We start from the raw sequence: 18,500 nt of genomic DNA on the forward strand, positions 1-18,500 counted from the left end.
TTATCTTAGCCTGCTTGGCACACTCTCCTCATTCCTGAAGAAGGGCTCATGCCCGAAAGATCGATTCTCCTGCTCCTTGGATGCTGCCTGACCTGATGCACTTTTCCAGCAACACATTTTCAGCTCTGATCTCCAGCATCTGCAGTCCTCACCTTCTCCTCAGTCTGACAGTCCGGCTGACAGTGTGATTATTGAGGAGGACTCAACTGTTTTACAAAGATATTTACTGGATACAATTACCACAATCTGCATGAATAGACTCCAAATGTATTGTAGGAATAAACTTATATACGACAGTGCTGTGAACTATCCATTTACTTCTAAAATGAAATGAAATTGGGATTAACTAATTTGCATTTGCTTGCATGCTGCCAGACTGCTGAGCTTTCCCAGCAATTTCTCATTTTGTTTCTGATTTACAGCATCCACAGGTTTTTATTCACAATTGTAAGATCAGGTTTGACATTAACCAGATCAGATACTTGGAGCCAAACCACCAGCACCAATTATTAGATTGAGGGTGAAGCAGAACACGGTATTGGCATGTATTAATACCTCCTTCGACAGCGTAAGACCAAACTCTGAGGCCCGGAGGAGCAGAAGGGACATTGTTGACTTCATCTCCCTTTTCCACTGTCTTACTAAACAAAACACCTACACACTAAGTTGCTCATAGATTTCACAGGAAAGATCGCTTTTAGCCTTGCTAAAAACCTAGTTAGCTGTATCCAATATCTTTGTTCAAATAAGAAGCAAATTGTCTCCATCCAAAATTATATCTTCACTTTGGATGCATCAGTACTTCATATTATCTATGTGTAGTTTACTTTGTTTGTATTCTGTGATCTCAACTACAGAACTGCAAGCTGTTCGATTTCCTCTAGCCACCTCACATTCATCATTTTACATTCGAGTCTGATTTTTGATCAATTACTTTCTGTCAACTGTCTCTGCTTGTTATAACTGTGCTTGAAGTTTCCTCATCACAAGTGAATAACACGACATTTTTCCATATTAAGGGATACTTGTCACCCATGCATCACTCACCTAACTTATCTCAAAATGCCGGCAGCCTGCATAACTTGTCTAGAAAATAAGCCCAGTCAACATTTTGTCATTAATAAATTTAAAAATTATTCTGTTAATTCCATTCTGTAAATCATTCATAAAAACTTTGCAGAAATGTATTCTCTGAACAAGGCTGTATCGTTTCCTCACATACTTGCATTTCAATCAGATTCAATCCCGCGATTAACTACTATCTATTTATGCAATTCTTGTAATCCTATAGAATGAGAGATTTTGTTGTCACCTCCTTGAAGTAATAATTTAGGTAGTGAGGCACGACCTAACATCCCAAAGCAAGATTGGATATTGATGATAGCTGAATTCAATCATATATAATATTCAGACTCTTCTAGTATTTACTTTTTACTGAAGTAAAATTCAGGAGTTCATAATTTGCAGGGTCCGATCACTTCACCTCTTCGTGACGCAGGAACAATGCTCCTGGACCTCACTGAATTATCTATGTGAGCGTGTGACTTGTATCACCTCCCTGTTTAAATGAATGCTCATACATGACATGGAATTCTGAATTGCTGTCAGCGCTAGGTACAGTCAGCTTTGCTAAAACAGTTCCTGCAGTTACTTCTAATGAAACAATTTTAGCAACTCACATCCTGTAATCTTATGAGTGCTATAATATCTTCAAATTTAATTACAGAAACAGAAAAAAATCTATCTTTCTGCCTAGTCAGACTTGACAAATTTCTTCAAGCATCATTTCCTCGTAAAACTGAGAAAAGTCTTGCAATCACCACTACATGTCCTCATCCTCTATTGGTTATAAATTTCTTCTGCTATTATTTTGTATTTATTCCGCCTCTCCTGATAGTAAAACCGCTGAGGGTATAATGTGCTAGAAAAATTCAGATTCCTTTTCATGAGGTTTGAACTTGATTGACGTAAAACCAATAGAAATGACAACTGAGTCATCATTTCCCTTCTCATAGAATGGTGTCATTTGGATTATTGGGTCTAGGTAGTTTCGTGTGCAGGATGTGCTTACTTCTAAATATATACTGCTTTTGTACAGAGGAGTTCATTAAAAATTAATTGGAAGTTTAAAACTTTTACATTCTATAATTTTTTTTAGAAAGGCATGGATCTCTTCAAAAGAGTGTAGGAAAAGTTGAGAATATAAACATAAACATATAATGTAAATTAATTTTAAAATTGAAAGACCTTAGATGGCTTGGCCTAGTGCTTTCAGTGGACCATATTCAAACTTAGGTAAATTGTATACCCCATAAATTGTATACCCCATAAATGCTTGCTGGACACCATTGGTGTCTCTTACTTTTGTTTAAGGCCAGAAACCTTTATTGGGTTGGTTCTTTCATGGACTTTCACCTCCTGCAACTTTCAAGTCACTTTTGAAGAAATTAAAAAGAATAAAGGGAATAACAAGAGTGAAAAGTTAATGGGGTTAAAGAACGGAGAAGGAAAATTGAAATGTTAATGTATGCAAAAGAAGAAAGTTGGCTCGCAGTGAGAAAATTAAGAGTGGGGAAAAGAAAAGGGTCGACATTTTGAGATGCACAGCTATAATTGTGCAAAGTTAAAGATCTCACAACACCAGGTTATAGTCCAACAGGTTTAATTGGAAGCACACTAGCTTTCAGAGCGACGCTCCTTCATCAGGTATCACCTGATGAAGGAGCGACATTCCGAAAGCTAGTGTGCTTCCAATTAAACCTGTTGGACTATAACCTGGTGTTGTGTGATTTTTAACTTTGTACACCCCAGTCCAACACCGGCATCTCCAAATCATAATTGTGCAAAATGGTCATCAGTTATTTTGCTGACAGTTTCTTGATCATACACCATTGGAAAACTCCCTTGCTACCAACTGCACTTTCCTCTCCTCAAAGGCATCCCCTCCTCACAAAGCTCCTTTACCTATCAATATTGCTTCAGCGTCACTAGTTCATCATCCTGGAACTCCCTGACTAACAGTACTGTGGATACACCTGCTCCCATGGATTGAAACTCTCAGCATTTATGCTGAAACTAGATAAACACAAGACAGTAAATAATAGCAGGAGAGAATGGGAGGATGCTCTTGTCGAATGGAATTGCTTAATTACCCTATTAGACTGAATGGCCTGTTTCTATTCTATAAATTCTATGCATAAAGTAACAATTGAAGGAAAATGGAATGAGGTGTATAGAACACACACCAATGGACAGCTCAAACAAAGATTCTGCTGTTTGGAATAGTTCTGGGGAGAGGAGGCTATTGTACAGGCATTGTATTGGTATTTTGCAAGTTTTTGCTCACTGGAGATGAAGTACGATGTAGCAGAAAGAAGGGAGTGCATGCAGATCTCAAAAAAGATGCACATAATGAGGTTCAGAGTCTGGATTTCAAAGCTCTGCCTGAGCTGCAGCAAAAGCAGCAAGTCTGACAACTCTCAACATGTCAAGGCCCTCCACTGTAAGCATTCTGTCTTGTGTTTGCCTGTTGTTGCCATAACTACACATTATACCTTATCCACTAGAAGAGTCTTAAGATGCAAAAAAACCGCATGGCAAGTTCAAGTGCAATAGTTTATTTATAATAAAATGATATGTTTTACAGCTTTCATTATCTGCTTGTACATCATTACACTATAAGACACTAGAACCTGTGAGTAGGGTCAGAGGCAGAGGGCTCATCAGCTTTGAAGCCCACAATCTATCAACGTGCTAAAACGTATACTGCTATGGATTCCAGCACACAGGAGAGCCGTGAAAAAGGCTCACAGGAGAAGATTTACAATTGCTTTCATCACCTGAATCAATAATAAAGTGCAAAACTATCAAAAAGTAACCAGTCCTAATGTTTTTTGACTGTGCTGCCAGGGAAAGCAAATTATGTTTTACAGAGATAAGAGGGATCTATAAAGCTCCTTATAGGTTGGTAATTATAACGAGGGTAGGTTATTCTAATAAAAGAATATCGAAAATGTTTGGCCAGAGATCAATTAATTAAAAGCACAACTGCCATTTTTAACATGCATACAATGAATAAAGCGCAAAGTAATTATAGATCCAACAGGATCCATTGTTGGATTAGCCCTTTTGGCAGTAACAGCAATTGTCATACTTCCTTAATTGTTCATGACAAAAGGATCAATGGTTTTCTTATCAAGCTTATGCTCATCAGAATTTAATGATGTACATATGGATCATCTGTTGATGTATTTCCAATGCTTTATTGCTTAATTTGAATATTTATTGGAGAAATCTTGCATCTGATCTATGAAGAACCAATAGTGAAAGCATACAACCTATTTAAATTCCCAAATGAACTTCTTTCCTAATGTATGGTATGTGAGTGCCCTCTACTGTTAAATTGCAGAAACTCTCAATTTACATTCATAGCTCCAGACCAGAAACCAACTCGCATGGGAATATTTTCTGATGCCTCAGTGACTGTGGTGAATAGAAATTGCCTTTATTTCATTAAACCTCTGAAAGGTCAGCATGCCTGTACAAAATTCACTATTTTGTTTGTGGAGATGGAAACATAGCTATTATTTATTCTTTGTCATCTTCTACATTATCCCAATGGTCCACCTGAATGTTGGGTAATGACACCACAAATGAAAATGAGAGTTATTGATTAAAATTAAAATTAAAATTGTTTTTGAATGAAGATAATTTTTGATAAATGCATTATACCATTGAGTGGTACAGTGGCTCCGTGGTTAGAACTGCTACCTCACAGCACCAGGAACCTGGGTTTGATTCCAGCCTTGGGCGACTGTGTGGTGTTTGCACATTCTCCCCGTGTCTGTGTAGACGAGTACTCCCCAGTTTCCTCTCTGTCAAAGTTGTGCAGGCTAAATGGATTGGCCATGTTTCATTGTCCTATATTTTGCAGGGGTGTGTAAGCTAGGTGGGTTACTCATGGTTAAAAATGTGGGGATTGGGTCTAGATGTGATGTTCTTTTGAGGGTTGGTGCAGACTCAATGAGCTGAATTACCTCTATTTGCAATGTAGGGATTCCATGAAATATTATACAAATATATTTTGCACATAATCATCTTACCTCAGTGACTATTGCTGAAAACTGACACGCTGAGTTGAATCTTATCAGAAATTGGGAAAGGCTCATTTTTCGTAATTTACTGGAGAGCACGTGATAAGCACATCTCTTGCTGGCTGAGGAAGAAATGCCCCAAGTCACTAGTACTCCGACAACTGCTCAGATCCAGGCAGGAGAGGAGCCAGGGGTGGTGGTAATCAGGGACTTCATTGATTAACACAAACAGACCCAGGAGTAGCAAGCTGGTTTGTTCAAGGCATTGAACAACCTGACTAAAAGGCTGCAATACTGCATCACTGTCATTGGGTCCCTGTGGCCTCAGGCATGTGACATTCTGGCTGCCTTCACGGCCAGGTTGGTGGCTACTATGGAGTGCCAGGTCCAGTATCCTCACCCTCCTGCAGTCTATCATTCTAGTCCCAAGTATTTGGCACCAACAGCAGGGAGATGAGACTAGGACCTCGCTCCTTCTGATCAAGGGGCCACCTGGAGACAAGATGGTGGCATCAGGTATCTATCCCCCAAAATTCTCTTATCACAAGATGGCTGGAATTTCCATCTCCACCCTGCCAGCTCTGCCGGAGCTCCAGCCTAGGAGGATGAAGCTCCATCTGTGGAGGGGATAACACAGACATAAATGCCCCCCAAGGATCTCCCAACCAAAACTCCCAAGGCCAACAGACTTTCAGGCAGGCTCCTTCCAGTCCAGCTATGGACCATGGAACTGCATTAAGAAAAAGGGGAGGAGAAAAAAAAGCCATACCTTCTGAGGGCACATGGTGATTCTTTAAAGTTATCCCACTGGTCAATTAATGTTTGCTAATCAGCATTACCTCTGCAAGTGAATGTCTGTCAATCCTCAACTAGAAGAATGAATGTGCAGAGGCTAAGTGTTCTTAGTCCGACACAAGGTTTTCTGTTCTAAGGTATAAAATGAGCAGCTTTTGCACCATGTGCAAGATGTGCACTACTTGGCAACTAAGGTGAAACTTTCCAAGCTGCAGTCCAATGCTTGTGCATCTCTGCCATTAGTAGGACTGATTCCTGATGCTGCTTGACATGGTCAGAAAGTGTTTGGGGCCAGGATTTGTACTCCACATGGTAAGTTCATACTTAGAATTTAGCATGTAATGCTCACAGCAGTCTTTCAGCTGTACTGTATGGGCATCTATGTAATGCTGTTTCCCTTCAAAGGGCAGAACATCTCTCAAGAGTGAAGTCTGCTACTCACAAAACGCTTATCCTGCTTACTCCAGGTTTGATCATTTTCAGCTCCCTCGTACACTTGTCTTTACAATGGAAGGAAACAGCAGTCACTCATCACACAGTCAGACTCAGTCTCTGAATATTGGTGAACGCCCAAATACCAATATTCCTTCTGATATTTAAGGATGACATCAGGACATAGCTGAGAGATGATATAGGTTCTATGAAGAATAAGGTTGAGTCCATTTGGGTGGAAATTAGAAATTCTAAGAAGAAAAATAATCACTGAAATGCATAAGCTATAGGCCACCAAATGGTAATATCACATTTGGGCAGGCAATAACAAAGAAATAACTGATAACTGTAAAAATGGTATGGGGGATTTTAATCGACCTGTCAATTGATTGAACCAGGTCAATCAGAGTAGCCTTCAGGAAGAGTCTATTGAGTGAAGCTGTGATAATTTTCTTGAATAGTATGCAACGGAACCAAGGAGGGAGCTCCCTCGATCTTGTCCTGTGTAATGAGACACGAATAATTAATGATCTCATAGTTAGAGATTGTCTTGGAAGGAGCGATCACAGTGTGGTTGCATTTAGAGTACTGATAGAAAGCGAGAAGATAAAATTCAATACTAGGGTCCAGTGCTTAAACAAAGGAGACTCTAATAGGATGAGGGAAGACTTGGCTAAAGTAGATTGGAAGCAAAGACTTTATGGTGGGACAGTTGACCAACCTTGGAGGATTTTCAAAGCAATTTTTCAATGTATTCAGCAGAAGTATATCCCCTTGAAAAGGAAGGACAGTAGGGAAAGGGGGGTAATCTGCCATGTGTGTCTAAGGAAATAAGGGAGGCTATCACATTGAAAAACAAGGCATGCAAAGTGGCCAAAATCAGCAGGAAACTAGAAGACTGGGAAAACTTTAAAGATCAACAGAAAGGCACGGAGAAAGCCATAAAGAAAAGTAAGATTGAGAATAAACTAGCTCAGAATACAAAGACATCAAAAGTTTCTGTAAATATACAAAACAAAAAGAGTGGCTAAAGTAAACATTGGTCCTTGAGAGGATGAGGATTTAGTAATGGGATATGAGGAAATGGTATTGAATAGGTATTTTGTGTCGGTCTTCACAGTGGAAGACATGAATAATATGCCAGTAACTGGCAAAGAGACATAGGTAGCTGAGGACCGGAAAACAATAGTTATCATGAAAGAGGTAGTGTTGAGCAAACTAATGGAAATAAAGGGAGACAAGTCTCCTGGCCCTGATGGAATACATCCCAGGGTGCTAAAAGAGATAGCGGGAAAAATAGCAAATGCATGTGTGGTAATTTCTCAAAATTCACTGGTCTCTGGGGTAGTTCCAGCTGATCCGAAAACAGCAGGTATGACACTACTGTTTAAAAAGGGAGGTGGGCAAAAAATGGAGCATTGTTGACTGGTTAGGTTAACTTCTATAGTGGGGAAAATGCTTGAGTCTATTATCAAGGAAGAAATCGTAAGGCATCGAGATGGAAATTGTCGTGTTAGGCAGATGCAGCATGGGTTCATGAATGGCAGGTCATGCTTAACCAATCTACTGGAATTCTGTGAAGACATTATGAGCACAGTGGACAATGGGGACCCAGTAGATGTGGTGTATCTAGATATCCAAAAGGCATTCAACAAGGTGCCATATAAAAGACTGCTGCAAAGGATAAAGGTGCTAAGGTGTTACAGGCAATGTATTAGCATGGATAGAGGATTGGTTAACCAACAGGAAGCAAAGAGTGGGGATAAATGAGTGTTTTTCTGGTTGGCAATTAGTAACTAGTGGTGTGCCTCAGGGATCAGTGTTGGGGCCACAATTATTCGCAATTTATATAGATGATTTGGAATTGGGGACCACATGTAGTGTGTCAAAGTTTGCAGATGACACTAAGATTGGTAGAGCAAAGTGTGCAGAGGACTGTGAAACTTTGCAAAGGGACATAGTTTAAGTGAGTGGGTAAAGGTCTGGCAGATGGAGTAACGATAAAAAGGATTATTACTTGAATGGTTCAAAAGTTGCAGCATGCTGCTGTGCAGAAGGACCTGGGTGTTCCTGTACATGAATCACAGAAGGTTGGTCTGCAGGTACAACAAGTAATTAGGAAGGCAAATGGAATTTTGTCCTTCATTGCTCAAGAGATTATGTTACGGTGTACAAGGTGCTGGTGAGGAGAGACCTGGAGTACTGAGTGTAGTTTTGGTCTCCTTACTTGAGAAAGGATGCACTGCCATAGCGGGGTGCAAAGGAAGTTCACTGCGTTGATTCCGGAGTTGAGGGGGTTGGCTTATGAATAGAGACCAAATAGACTGGGATTATATTCATTGGAGGGGTGATCTTGTAGGAACATATAAAATTATGAAGGGAATAGATATACTTAATGGTAAGGTCCTAGGGAGTGTTGCTGAACAAAGAGACCTTGAAGTGCACGTTCATAGCTCCTTGAAAGTGGAGTCGCAGGTAGATAGAATAGTGAAGAAGGCATTTGGTATGTTTTCTTGTATTGGTCAGAGTACTGAGTACAGGAGTTGGGAGGTCATGTTGCGGCTGTACAGGACATTGGGGACATTGGTTAGGCCACTTTTGGAATATTGCATGCAATTCTGGTCTTCCTATTGGAAAGATGTTGTGAAACTTGAAAGATTTACAAGGATGTTGCCTAGTTTGGAGGATTTGAGCTATAGGTAGATGCTGAACAGGCTGGATCTGTTTTCCCTGGAGCGATGAAGGCTGAGGGGTGACCTTATAGAGGTTTATAAAATTGTGAGAGGCATGGATAGGATAAATAGACAAAGTCTCTCCTCTGGGGTGGGAGAATCCAGAACTAGAGGGCATAGGTTTAGGGTGAGAGGGGAAAGGTATAAAAGAGACCTGAGGGGAAACCTTTTCAAACAGAGGGTGGTACATGTATGGAATAGGCTGTCAAAGGAAGTGGTGGAGGCTAGTACAATTGCAACATTTAAAAGGCATTTGGATGGGTATATGAATAGGAAGGGTTTGGAGGGATGTGGGCTGGATGCTGGCAAGTGGGACTAGATTGGGTTGGGATATCTGGCCGGCATGGACGAGTTGGACAGAAGGGTTTCCATGCTGTACATCACAATGACTCTATAACTATAAGATAGAAGTATAGAGGGTGTTTCCACTGGCAGGTGAAACTAGGACGAGAGGGCAGAGCCTCAAAATTAGGGGGAGCAGAATTTAGGAAGGAATTGAGGAGTAACGTCTTCAACTAGTGAGTCCTAAATCAATGGAATTCCCTGCCCAGTGAAGTAGTTGAGGGTCCCTCAGTAAGTGCTTTCAAAGCTAAGATAATTCCTGTACTGTTCAAAAAATTAAGGGTTATGCTGAGAGGGTGAGTAAGTGGAGCTGACCCCATGAAAAGATCAGCCATGATCTTATTGAATGATGGAGCAGGCTCCAAGGGGCAGATGTTCTAATTTCTTGGTAAGCCTCTGTGCCAGCCCCAAACTTCCGCCCACCAATCTATCTAACTCCTCATCTCCACACTTTAACCCACACAGCCCCGGGCATACTGAGTCAATGTGGCAGATGTAGTAATATTGCTATAGTCCCAAACCATCATTTTGGGGTGCTTCGTCTTTAGAGAGATGACAGGTGGTGATTTACACTGATGGCTACCATACCCTCCGGTGAGGGGAGAGGTTGAATGGTGGGACCTCCCTGGTAACTTCAGCCAGTGCAGGAATTGAACCCCTGCTGGTGGTGTCACCCTACATCACAAACCAGCCATCCAACTAACTGAGCAAACTGACGCCTCTTATACCAGATATTGTAATCCACCGAGCCACCATCAAAGCCAGGGTGTTGCTGACTGTCGATACAAACCACCTCCCCACCCCCAACCCAGTTATAAGAACCCTTTAATGCTCTGTTGCCTCCCCACGTGATAAATTCAGTTACCCCCTTTCACAGTTGTCATCCACTGCGCATCCCAGTATGCTGCCTCCAATTCCCTCAGTTCAAGTTCTCCTTATAACTCCCTTCACTTTTAATGGACAAAACCCCCCTGAACTGTGACCTACTCACTTGAATAAACAGCCCTGACTGATGAGTGACCAGACTCTGACTGATCTGTGTTGACATTGCCTTCACACGTTGGTGACTGGTACCCAAGATGGAGTGTTGGAGGAATAAGTGACGAGCTGGAGTTGCCAGGTAACTGCAGTGGTTATCTTGGGAATCATCACCAAGAGATAGGAGCATGGGAAACTATATCATAATAAGGAGATGTTAATGCATGGAAATAGGCCTCTTGCCGCTCACTAGTGATTCATTTCATTGTTCAACAGTTGATTTGGAAATGGGACCTTTTGCTCTTGCTGCCGAGAGGCTCCTTGCTGGTCATCTTTAGAGATTTTCTCAACTTTCTCACCACGGCCTACATCTTTCAGGGCTGGAAATAATCGGCTCCATGGACTGAATTTTACCAGGAATTGCTAAGATCATGTTTGGGGAGATTCATGGGTTTCTCTGTGAGCCTGAGTGAGATTTCACACACTATTCTCCAGAACTCATCTGATGAACTATGCACCATGGTGCTCACTCACCCTATCTTCCCGCCCATGAGAGATGGTAATACTTACCACTGCCATCACGTCCTAGAATTCTCATTATGACTGCAATATTTAAAATTCAGTTTTGATCCAGGTCAAATACTAGCAGTCCAGAGTTGCCCTGCTCAGTTCCAATGAATTGTCCCAGAGATGGCAGACTGAGGCAAGTTGGCACTCCAATTTGCTGGCATGGACTTGGCGATCCTAGTGGATGAGGTGGTGCAGAGGAAAGCCGGTCTCTTCCCTCAGCAGAGGAGGCCATGCCACCTGATGAAGGACTTATGCCCGAAACGTCGATTCTCCTGCTTCTTGGATGCTGCCTGGCTTGCTGTGTTTTTCCAGCACACACTCTTGATACCAGATCTTGCCAGCCTAGTTCCAAGTTACCGCCAGGGTCAGTACAGTGTCGATGATCTGGAGGAACATGCAATAATCCCACAAAAGGTCATCATCTTCTCTGCTCCACAAAGGTAAATGTCACCATCTTCTCTGTTTGACAAAGCTTTTTGTCTTGTACTCATCGGGACAATTCAACAGAATTACCAAAGTGAAAAGAAAACCGTGTTAATAACTCTTTTTCATCACTTTTAGATATGACAAAGTATCATTACGTTGGTACAAAAGTGTATTTTTATGAAAAATTGACACAATTTGAGTTTTGCAATGTTTTTCAAAATTGTATCGTTATAATTTTGACTTAATTTATTGGCATTTGATTTTTCTAAACAACTTTAATCGTTTATTTTATATTATATTGCCATCAGGTACATTATTTGCATCTGTTAGAATTCAAATATTTTTTTGATTGATTAACTCTTAGTCTTTTCCTATCAGCGGGAAATCGCTGTTGGATGTATTTCTGCTCTTGTGCCAAAGGACATTTTTCTTTTGGTAGCATTTTCTGCATGATACCAATTATAGTCTATTTCATAGGTCTATGTATAAAATTATGTTGGATTATAATTTATATGGCACAATTGTTACCTTTTGTGAAAAGAAACAGCAGTAGATCAAGATGTATGACTGTTGGGCAATAGCTATAAACTTTTAAGATAAAAGAGTAAAATCTCCAGGATCATTTAGTACCTCTTCAGACAGTAACCAATCTTGTATAATTTAACTGCAATATTAAAAAGATACATTTACTTTCAGGATACTGATGACTTGATCCTATTCTCTGAATTTCCCTACCCGATTTTATCTACCAGATGCAAGAAAAAAATTTTTCCGACCATGCATTCCATCACCTCTTCAGATTCCACACTCTCTGCTCCATGATTGGTTTCCAAGAACTTCAATGAAGCATCTGTGTTTTGTTTTAAAATACTGATTTAAAAGTCTAAAATACTGATTAATATAAACGTCAGTAATTAAGATGTTGTGGAACTTGAAAGGGTTGAGAAAAGATTTACAAGGATGTTGCCAGGGTTGGAGGATTCGAGATATAGGAAGAGGTTGAATAGGCTAGGGCTATTTTCCCTGGAGCGTTACAGGCTGAGTGGTGACCTTAGAGGTTTATAAAATCATGGATAGGATAAGTAGACAAAGTCTTTTCCCTGGGTTGGGAGAGTCCAAAACTAGAGGGTATAGATTTAGGGTGTGAGGGGAAAGATATAAAAGAGACCTAAGGGGCAACTTCTTCATACAGAGGGTGGTATGTGTGTGGAATGAGCTGCTGGACGAAGTGGTGGAGGCTGGTACAATTGCAACATTTAAAAGGCATCTGGAGGGGTATATGAATAGGAAAGGTTTGGAAAGATATGGGTCGGGTGCTGGCAGGTGGGACTAGATTGGGTTGGGATATCTGGTTGGCATGGACAAGTTGGACCAAAGGGTCTGTTTCTGTGCTGTACATCTCTATGACTATGACTATGTTGATAAGAAGAGCAGATGTATCCAAATTACATATTCATCATTAAACCTAGCCAGTCTCAGATTTCAAAAAAAGTATCCCATTACTATCACATTTGTAAAGACCATTTTTGAACTACTGGCTTCATAAAATTTTCAATTAGTTCATTTTGAAACATTAGGAAAAAATCATCATCCCAGTTGATGCCTGGCAGCTATCTTCGATCAATGGGTCTGGCTTTGGAGGGACACGAGTTAGACGTACTGATTTGCAAATCTAAAAAGCCGCTTTAGGAGTAAGTGACAAACTTCAGGTACACAGAGTCTGCAATTGGATTGCAGTTCCCAGCAAATGTAGCAGAGTTCAATGTTTTTTAATGAGCAGCTGATAGAAATATTTGAAGTTGCTGGCAATGACTAATTAGTAACTGTGCAACCACATTGAATTGATTCAGGTATGCAGTCAATCATAAAAGCCCCAGCATCAATCTAAAGAAAGGCCAAGCACCTGGCTATGCAGCTTCTGCCAGATCTCGGGTAATAAAGAATTTCTAGACTAATTTATCTGAAATGATAGTGTTCAAGTCTGTTCAGCTACAGGCCTGATTTGTTCATTAGGGTGCAATGCATCATCTGTGAAGAGAGAAATAATTAACATTTCAAGTCAAATACGAGATGCTGCCAGACTGAGCATTTCCAGTACTTTGTTTTTATTTTGATTTCAGCATTTATACTATTTTGTATTTATGCAGAGGAGGCTGTGGGCTCGTGCAAATGAAAAGGACATTTGTTGCATATCATTTATATGTACAGGCACAGATCATTTTTAATGTATGGCATATGACATGGGGCATGATTTGGTTTACAAGTCTCAAAAACAATGACATTGCTCCAGTAACACAGATGTATGGTGGATGCTGCAACGATACTATGGCTTTTAGGGGTGTGTTTGTCGTTTTTTATTTGAAGGGAGGTTTGGAGCCATAGATACTGTGCTGTCTCCTACAAGCCAATGAAATGAGACAATGTGTTTTCTTTTTAAAGTTCAAACAATAAGAGCAGCATGAATGGGTGGAGTCAGGCTCCCACAGAACCAAGGCATTAGTTCAGCTTTCAGCAGTTGTTGGGGTTTTGAAGTTGGCATCGAAGATGTTACATCTCGCTCTCCCTGTTACAACTAAAAGTTGGGTTCTTTTTCTGCTGCCAGAATCACGTGAGACAATCTGTTTTACTGACTCTGCCTTTGCCAAGTGTGTGTTTGTGGAATGTTACTATATTGGAATAGTTGCTGTTCAGTGGTTAAATAATCTATCACTCTGTTAAGTTGTTCAATAGAGTTAGTTATATCCGTCTTTTTTTCTTTTGTTTATATGTCAACTGAGGATAAGAATAAAGTGTAACCAATCAAATTATATGTGGAGTACAGCACCTTACACTTGCCTTCAAAGTTATTAGAGTCTGGGCTGTCTCCTTGATATACTTGCAGGAGTTTGGTCTGGTCCGTAACAATACATTGTAGATCGTGATCACCCTGCCCTTTTTGAAAAGTTTGTCAGCCAAAGCTTGAAGTCACCGATGTAATGAGAACTGATTGACACAAAATGATGGTTTTACTAGATGGAGCAGACTTCTGGGAAAGAAAATATAAGCATTCAGAGGATTTGTAGTGAGATTCCACAAAAATAGCTTTTGATTCAGATTACACAGTGGAATCCACTGGTCACAGCAAAAGCTGTGAGCCCTGATAACTGTAGCATTGTCAAGACCTAGATACCAGGGCTAGTTAAGCCTTTCTAACTAGTAATCATTGGCTGAAGATTCCCTATTCAGGGCAGTGCTAAATCAGTGTGTAGGGCTCAATGAAATCATGACTCACCAATCTGAGTATGAAAATAAACCTGACTGCTTTAAAGTAGTGTATTCCTGTCCACCCAGAAGAACAGTAAGACTAGGAATGGTGGAGCATCAGGGGAATCTCACCTTGTTGGTTATAACTTCACACCCATTTGTTTTTCATTGGACAAAGTCTGGCCCCACGTATTGGCTTTCTACCCTTATTGTTGGGTTTATTGTTCTGGAATTATCACATAAGGAAACATTACAATTAAAAGACCTGTGGCCATTTACAGGGAGAGCCGACTACCAACATCTTGAGTAAATGTTCTCTTCCCTGACCCCTACATCCCAGCTACAAAAAATACAGCTTCCTTGAGTCAACTGCTCATAAATATTTGACCTTTAATTTGCTGAGAGCTACAGTGTGTCTCTTCATACAAAAGTCTACGGCATTCAGTCCATTGAGCATCCCAAGTTATTAATTTAGATCACAGCCAATCACTTTCTTCAATACTACTTCCCTCACACTGCCCCTATCATTTGATGCCACTAGTCTCTGAAATAGTGAGAAGATCATTAAGTACCATCAAGGTAAGATAATTAAGGGATATTCATTTGAGACTAGTTTAAATAACAGGACCCTTGGGGCCAATTGATTCTCATGAGTCTGTATTTAAATCCTAAAATACTGTTGTTCATTTAATTGTCAAAATGTTACAGGCTCTACTTTTTCTTTTCTTGACAGATTATAATGGAACAGTACAAAAGGTTTGCCTGGGTGGCCTGGTTTACAGAGATTTTTATCACTGTCAGCATTACGGTTTCTTTTCTAGTGCTTGGATCTACAATGAAGCATACATGTATGTCAACTATTCCAGATATTATTGCATTTAATTTCTGAAAAATGTATTATAGCAGTAAATTTATTATAGTTTTTAAATATAAATTGATTGATACTTTAATCAGTTTGTCTCATAAGTGGTTTCTATGCCTTTTCAAAGCCTATAATTCTTTGGCTACGTTGCAATCAACACAGGAACATCTATCTGCATTAAAGTTCTGACATAATTACACGATATTATATTAAACAATGTTGTAGGATAAGTGTTAAATGGCAGATGAAAGACTTATTTTTTAAAAAGACCAAATTCGTAATAAGTACCTTTTGAAAAAAAGTATCACGTATTCTTAAATTTTAAAAATTAGCATGTGGAGTAAAGAGATCTCTTCCTTAGCCCCATTCACCCCCAGGTTATTTCAGTCAGACTGCTTTGTTGCACATCTTCAGAGTTCATTGTTTTACTGAAACATATTTGTGATTGATTTAGAGACTTGCTGAATTAATTCAAAATTGAAGTGAAGAATATGACAAGTACAACATTTGAGAATAATCACCAAATTGTAGCATATTATTACATTGTTCCCAGGTTTGTTCTGTGTGAATATACAGAATGGATTTCACACTGTGCAAATAGATTGTAGAGCACAAAGGAATCGATAACATTAAAAGTACAAAATGTCAATGTGTAGAATAACACCAGAATAATGAACAGTGTAGAAAACTCCTCTTTATTTTCCACACAATAAAATTAGCTTGCAAGATAATAATCAGATATTTTGACAATATGAATGCACTATTCATATCAAACATATTGAAACAGTATTAGTCATGACTCACTAGAATAATAAACCATTCCATAGTAGCTATAAATGTGAACTACTTAGTCAAGCTTAAGTAGTCTAAATTCTTCAGTTAGGTCATTCTAGTAGACCTGGCAGTGGGCCAGGGAAGCTCAACAGGAGAGCCCACCTGATATCCAGCCAACAATCCTTTCACAGGATGCGAATGTCACTGAGTCAATCCAGAGACTGTGAGGGCCCTTCAAAGCTGAAGTACTTTCTGTGACATTGTAAATAATTAAGTAGCGAGAGCCTGCCCCAACCTGCAGTTGTCCCAGGTCTGCATTGGAGTGATGAAAAGCATGTTGCAGGCCCTCTTATTCTGCTACAGGGAGGATGCCTCATATTAAATGCATTAACAGTAGGTCCTGGTTGGAATCTGGAAGATTCTGGTGATGGTAGCATCCCTGTTCCCTCATTGAGCCCAATAATGGGCCTAATTGGTTACCCTGTGTTGCTGGATGGATTGCCTCTGTGACACTCGCCCTGCCGCTGCTAATATTGCTTGGAAGTTAGTACGTGTCACTGTTAGACAATTTTACTGCCAGTTCTAGTTCCTAACCTGCCTTCATGGAGCTAGGAATGTTAACCCCTATACTTTGAAAAGTATCAGGAAACCTCCAATAGGAAATTTTGACAGTGGAACCAATTCTAGATACTGCGTAAGTGAGTTGGCTGTTTTATATAAACTTTATCTGCAGCTTCCCTTACGGTCACCCCCAATCCTGAAGAAGGGTTACACCTGAAACATTGACTTCTCCATCTTCTGATGTTGCCTGGCTTGCTGTGTTCTCCCAGCCCCCTGCTTGTCTACCTTACACAGCAGTTTAATATTGTGCTGAACCTTGTGATTTAACCATCAACATGTCAGCAATTATCAGCTATGCACTTGGGGTAGCATCTCAATATATATATATTTACCATTATTTAGTTCAGTCTGAACTCAACATGTCACTACAGTGAGTTCGTTCACAATCAATTGCAGAATCTAGGTAAATAAATGTTGGCGTGTAAGTCTTAATCTTTCTTATTCCTGAACTTTAATAAACAAGTTCTGAATTAAATGTAGCAATTACAGATGATTTCACATTTAAATCTTTTTAAAAACAGTAAGTTTTTTAAAGTTAAATGTAAATAATATTTATTGTTAAGAGGCAATAAATGTAGCTTTAAAAATTGAAATTGTTTATTACTGTTGAAAATCATTTTGCAAATAATACAAAAAACAATGATTTAATGAATTTAGATGATAAATTCCATACCTTTATCCTAATGGCTGGCCTGACATTGCCCTCTCATATTTCTGAGAAAGGTCAGATTTTTAAGAGTTATCTTAAAAATATCCTTGAAGAAGTCAAACATGCTAACCAATTTATAGGAGACCCTGGCTTCTGACATACCAAAAGAAAGAAGCTTTATTTGAGAGGCACAAATATATCAAGATACTTTGTCAGGAACACGCAGGCATGAGGATAAGACATCAAAGGGAGAGTGTGAACTTCTTCAGACAAACCTCTTCCCGGCCCCTTAAAGTAGCACCCGCCCAATTTGTGGCAGAGTCTGCAGATCTGTTAATTAGGGAGGTTGTTATTCATTGACTCTAACTTGGTTGTTCAAAAGGAAAGCAGCCCTTGTTTATTTCCAGAAGCAAATTCCTCTTTTTTTTACTTTGCTGTAGTTGTTATTCAATAAAAGTTGATGTTATTGATTGTTTTGAAGGCTTCATAATACCTGATGCACCCACCTGAACAATGACAAGATGATATGCTGGGTATTGGGGAAACATTAGCAATCCTTCAGACAGGGTTTTAACATGGTATAGCAGTAATAAAGGTAGCCTCATTCTTGCACTGCAGTTACTGTGATGATTGATCAGACAGATCATGATGTGAAGGGGCAAATCATTTACAATTGTGATCATCTCTTTCTAATGAAACATCATCCATGCCATCTATGTGCCCTCACAAGCTTTTCAGTTATCGGTTTGCTCACATTGTGTGTGCTGTGGAGGGTAGTTCCTGGCTGACAACAACTGAGGTCACCTTCCACCCCGACCTCAAATTTACCTGGACTGTCTCAGACTCCTCCCTCCCCTTCCTAGACCCCTCCATTTCTATCTCGGGCGACCGACTCAACACAGACATTTACTACAAACCGACCGACTCCCACAGCTACATAGATTACACCTCCTCCCACCCTGCCCCCTGTAAAAACGCCATCC

General features: G+C 39.9%; 1 protein-coding gene across 4 annotated transcripts in view; it reads left to right on the forward strand.

Annotated features, from left to right (window-relative positions):
• Nucleotides 1-18,500, forward strand: part of si:ch211-51h4.2 — a 320,169-nt gene that overhangs the window by 285,136 nt on the left and 16,533 nt on the right. For all 4 annotated transcript variants that reach the window (XM_043702225.1, XM_043702228.1, XM_043702226.1 and 1 more), the window contains one exon: nucleotides 15,345-15,459. In XM_043702225.1, the coding sequence (XP_043558160.1) occupies nucleotides 15,345-15,459 (115 nt within the window). The remainder of the gene's footprint in view (nucleotides 1-15,344; nucleotides 15,460-18,500) is intronic.

The sequence above is a fragment of the Chiloscyllium plagiosum genome, chromosome 13 (genome assembly GCF_004010195.1).
Source record: "Chiloscyllium plagiosum isolate BGI_BamShark_2017 chromosome 13, ASM401019v2, whole genome shotgun sequence".
In the NCBI taxonomy this organism is placed as follows: domain Eukaryota; kingdom Metazoa; phylum Chordata; class Chondrichthyes; order Orectolobiformes; family Hemiscylliidae; genus Chiloscyllium; species Chiloscyllium plagiosum.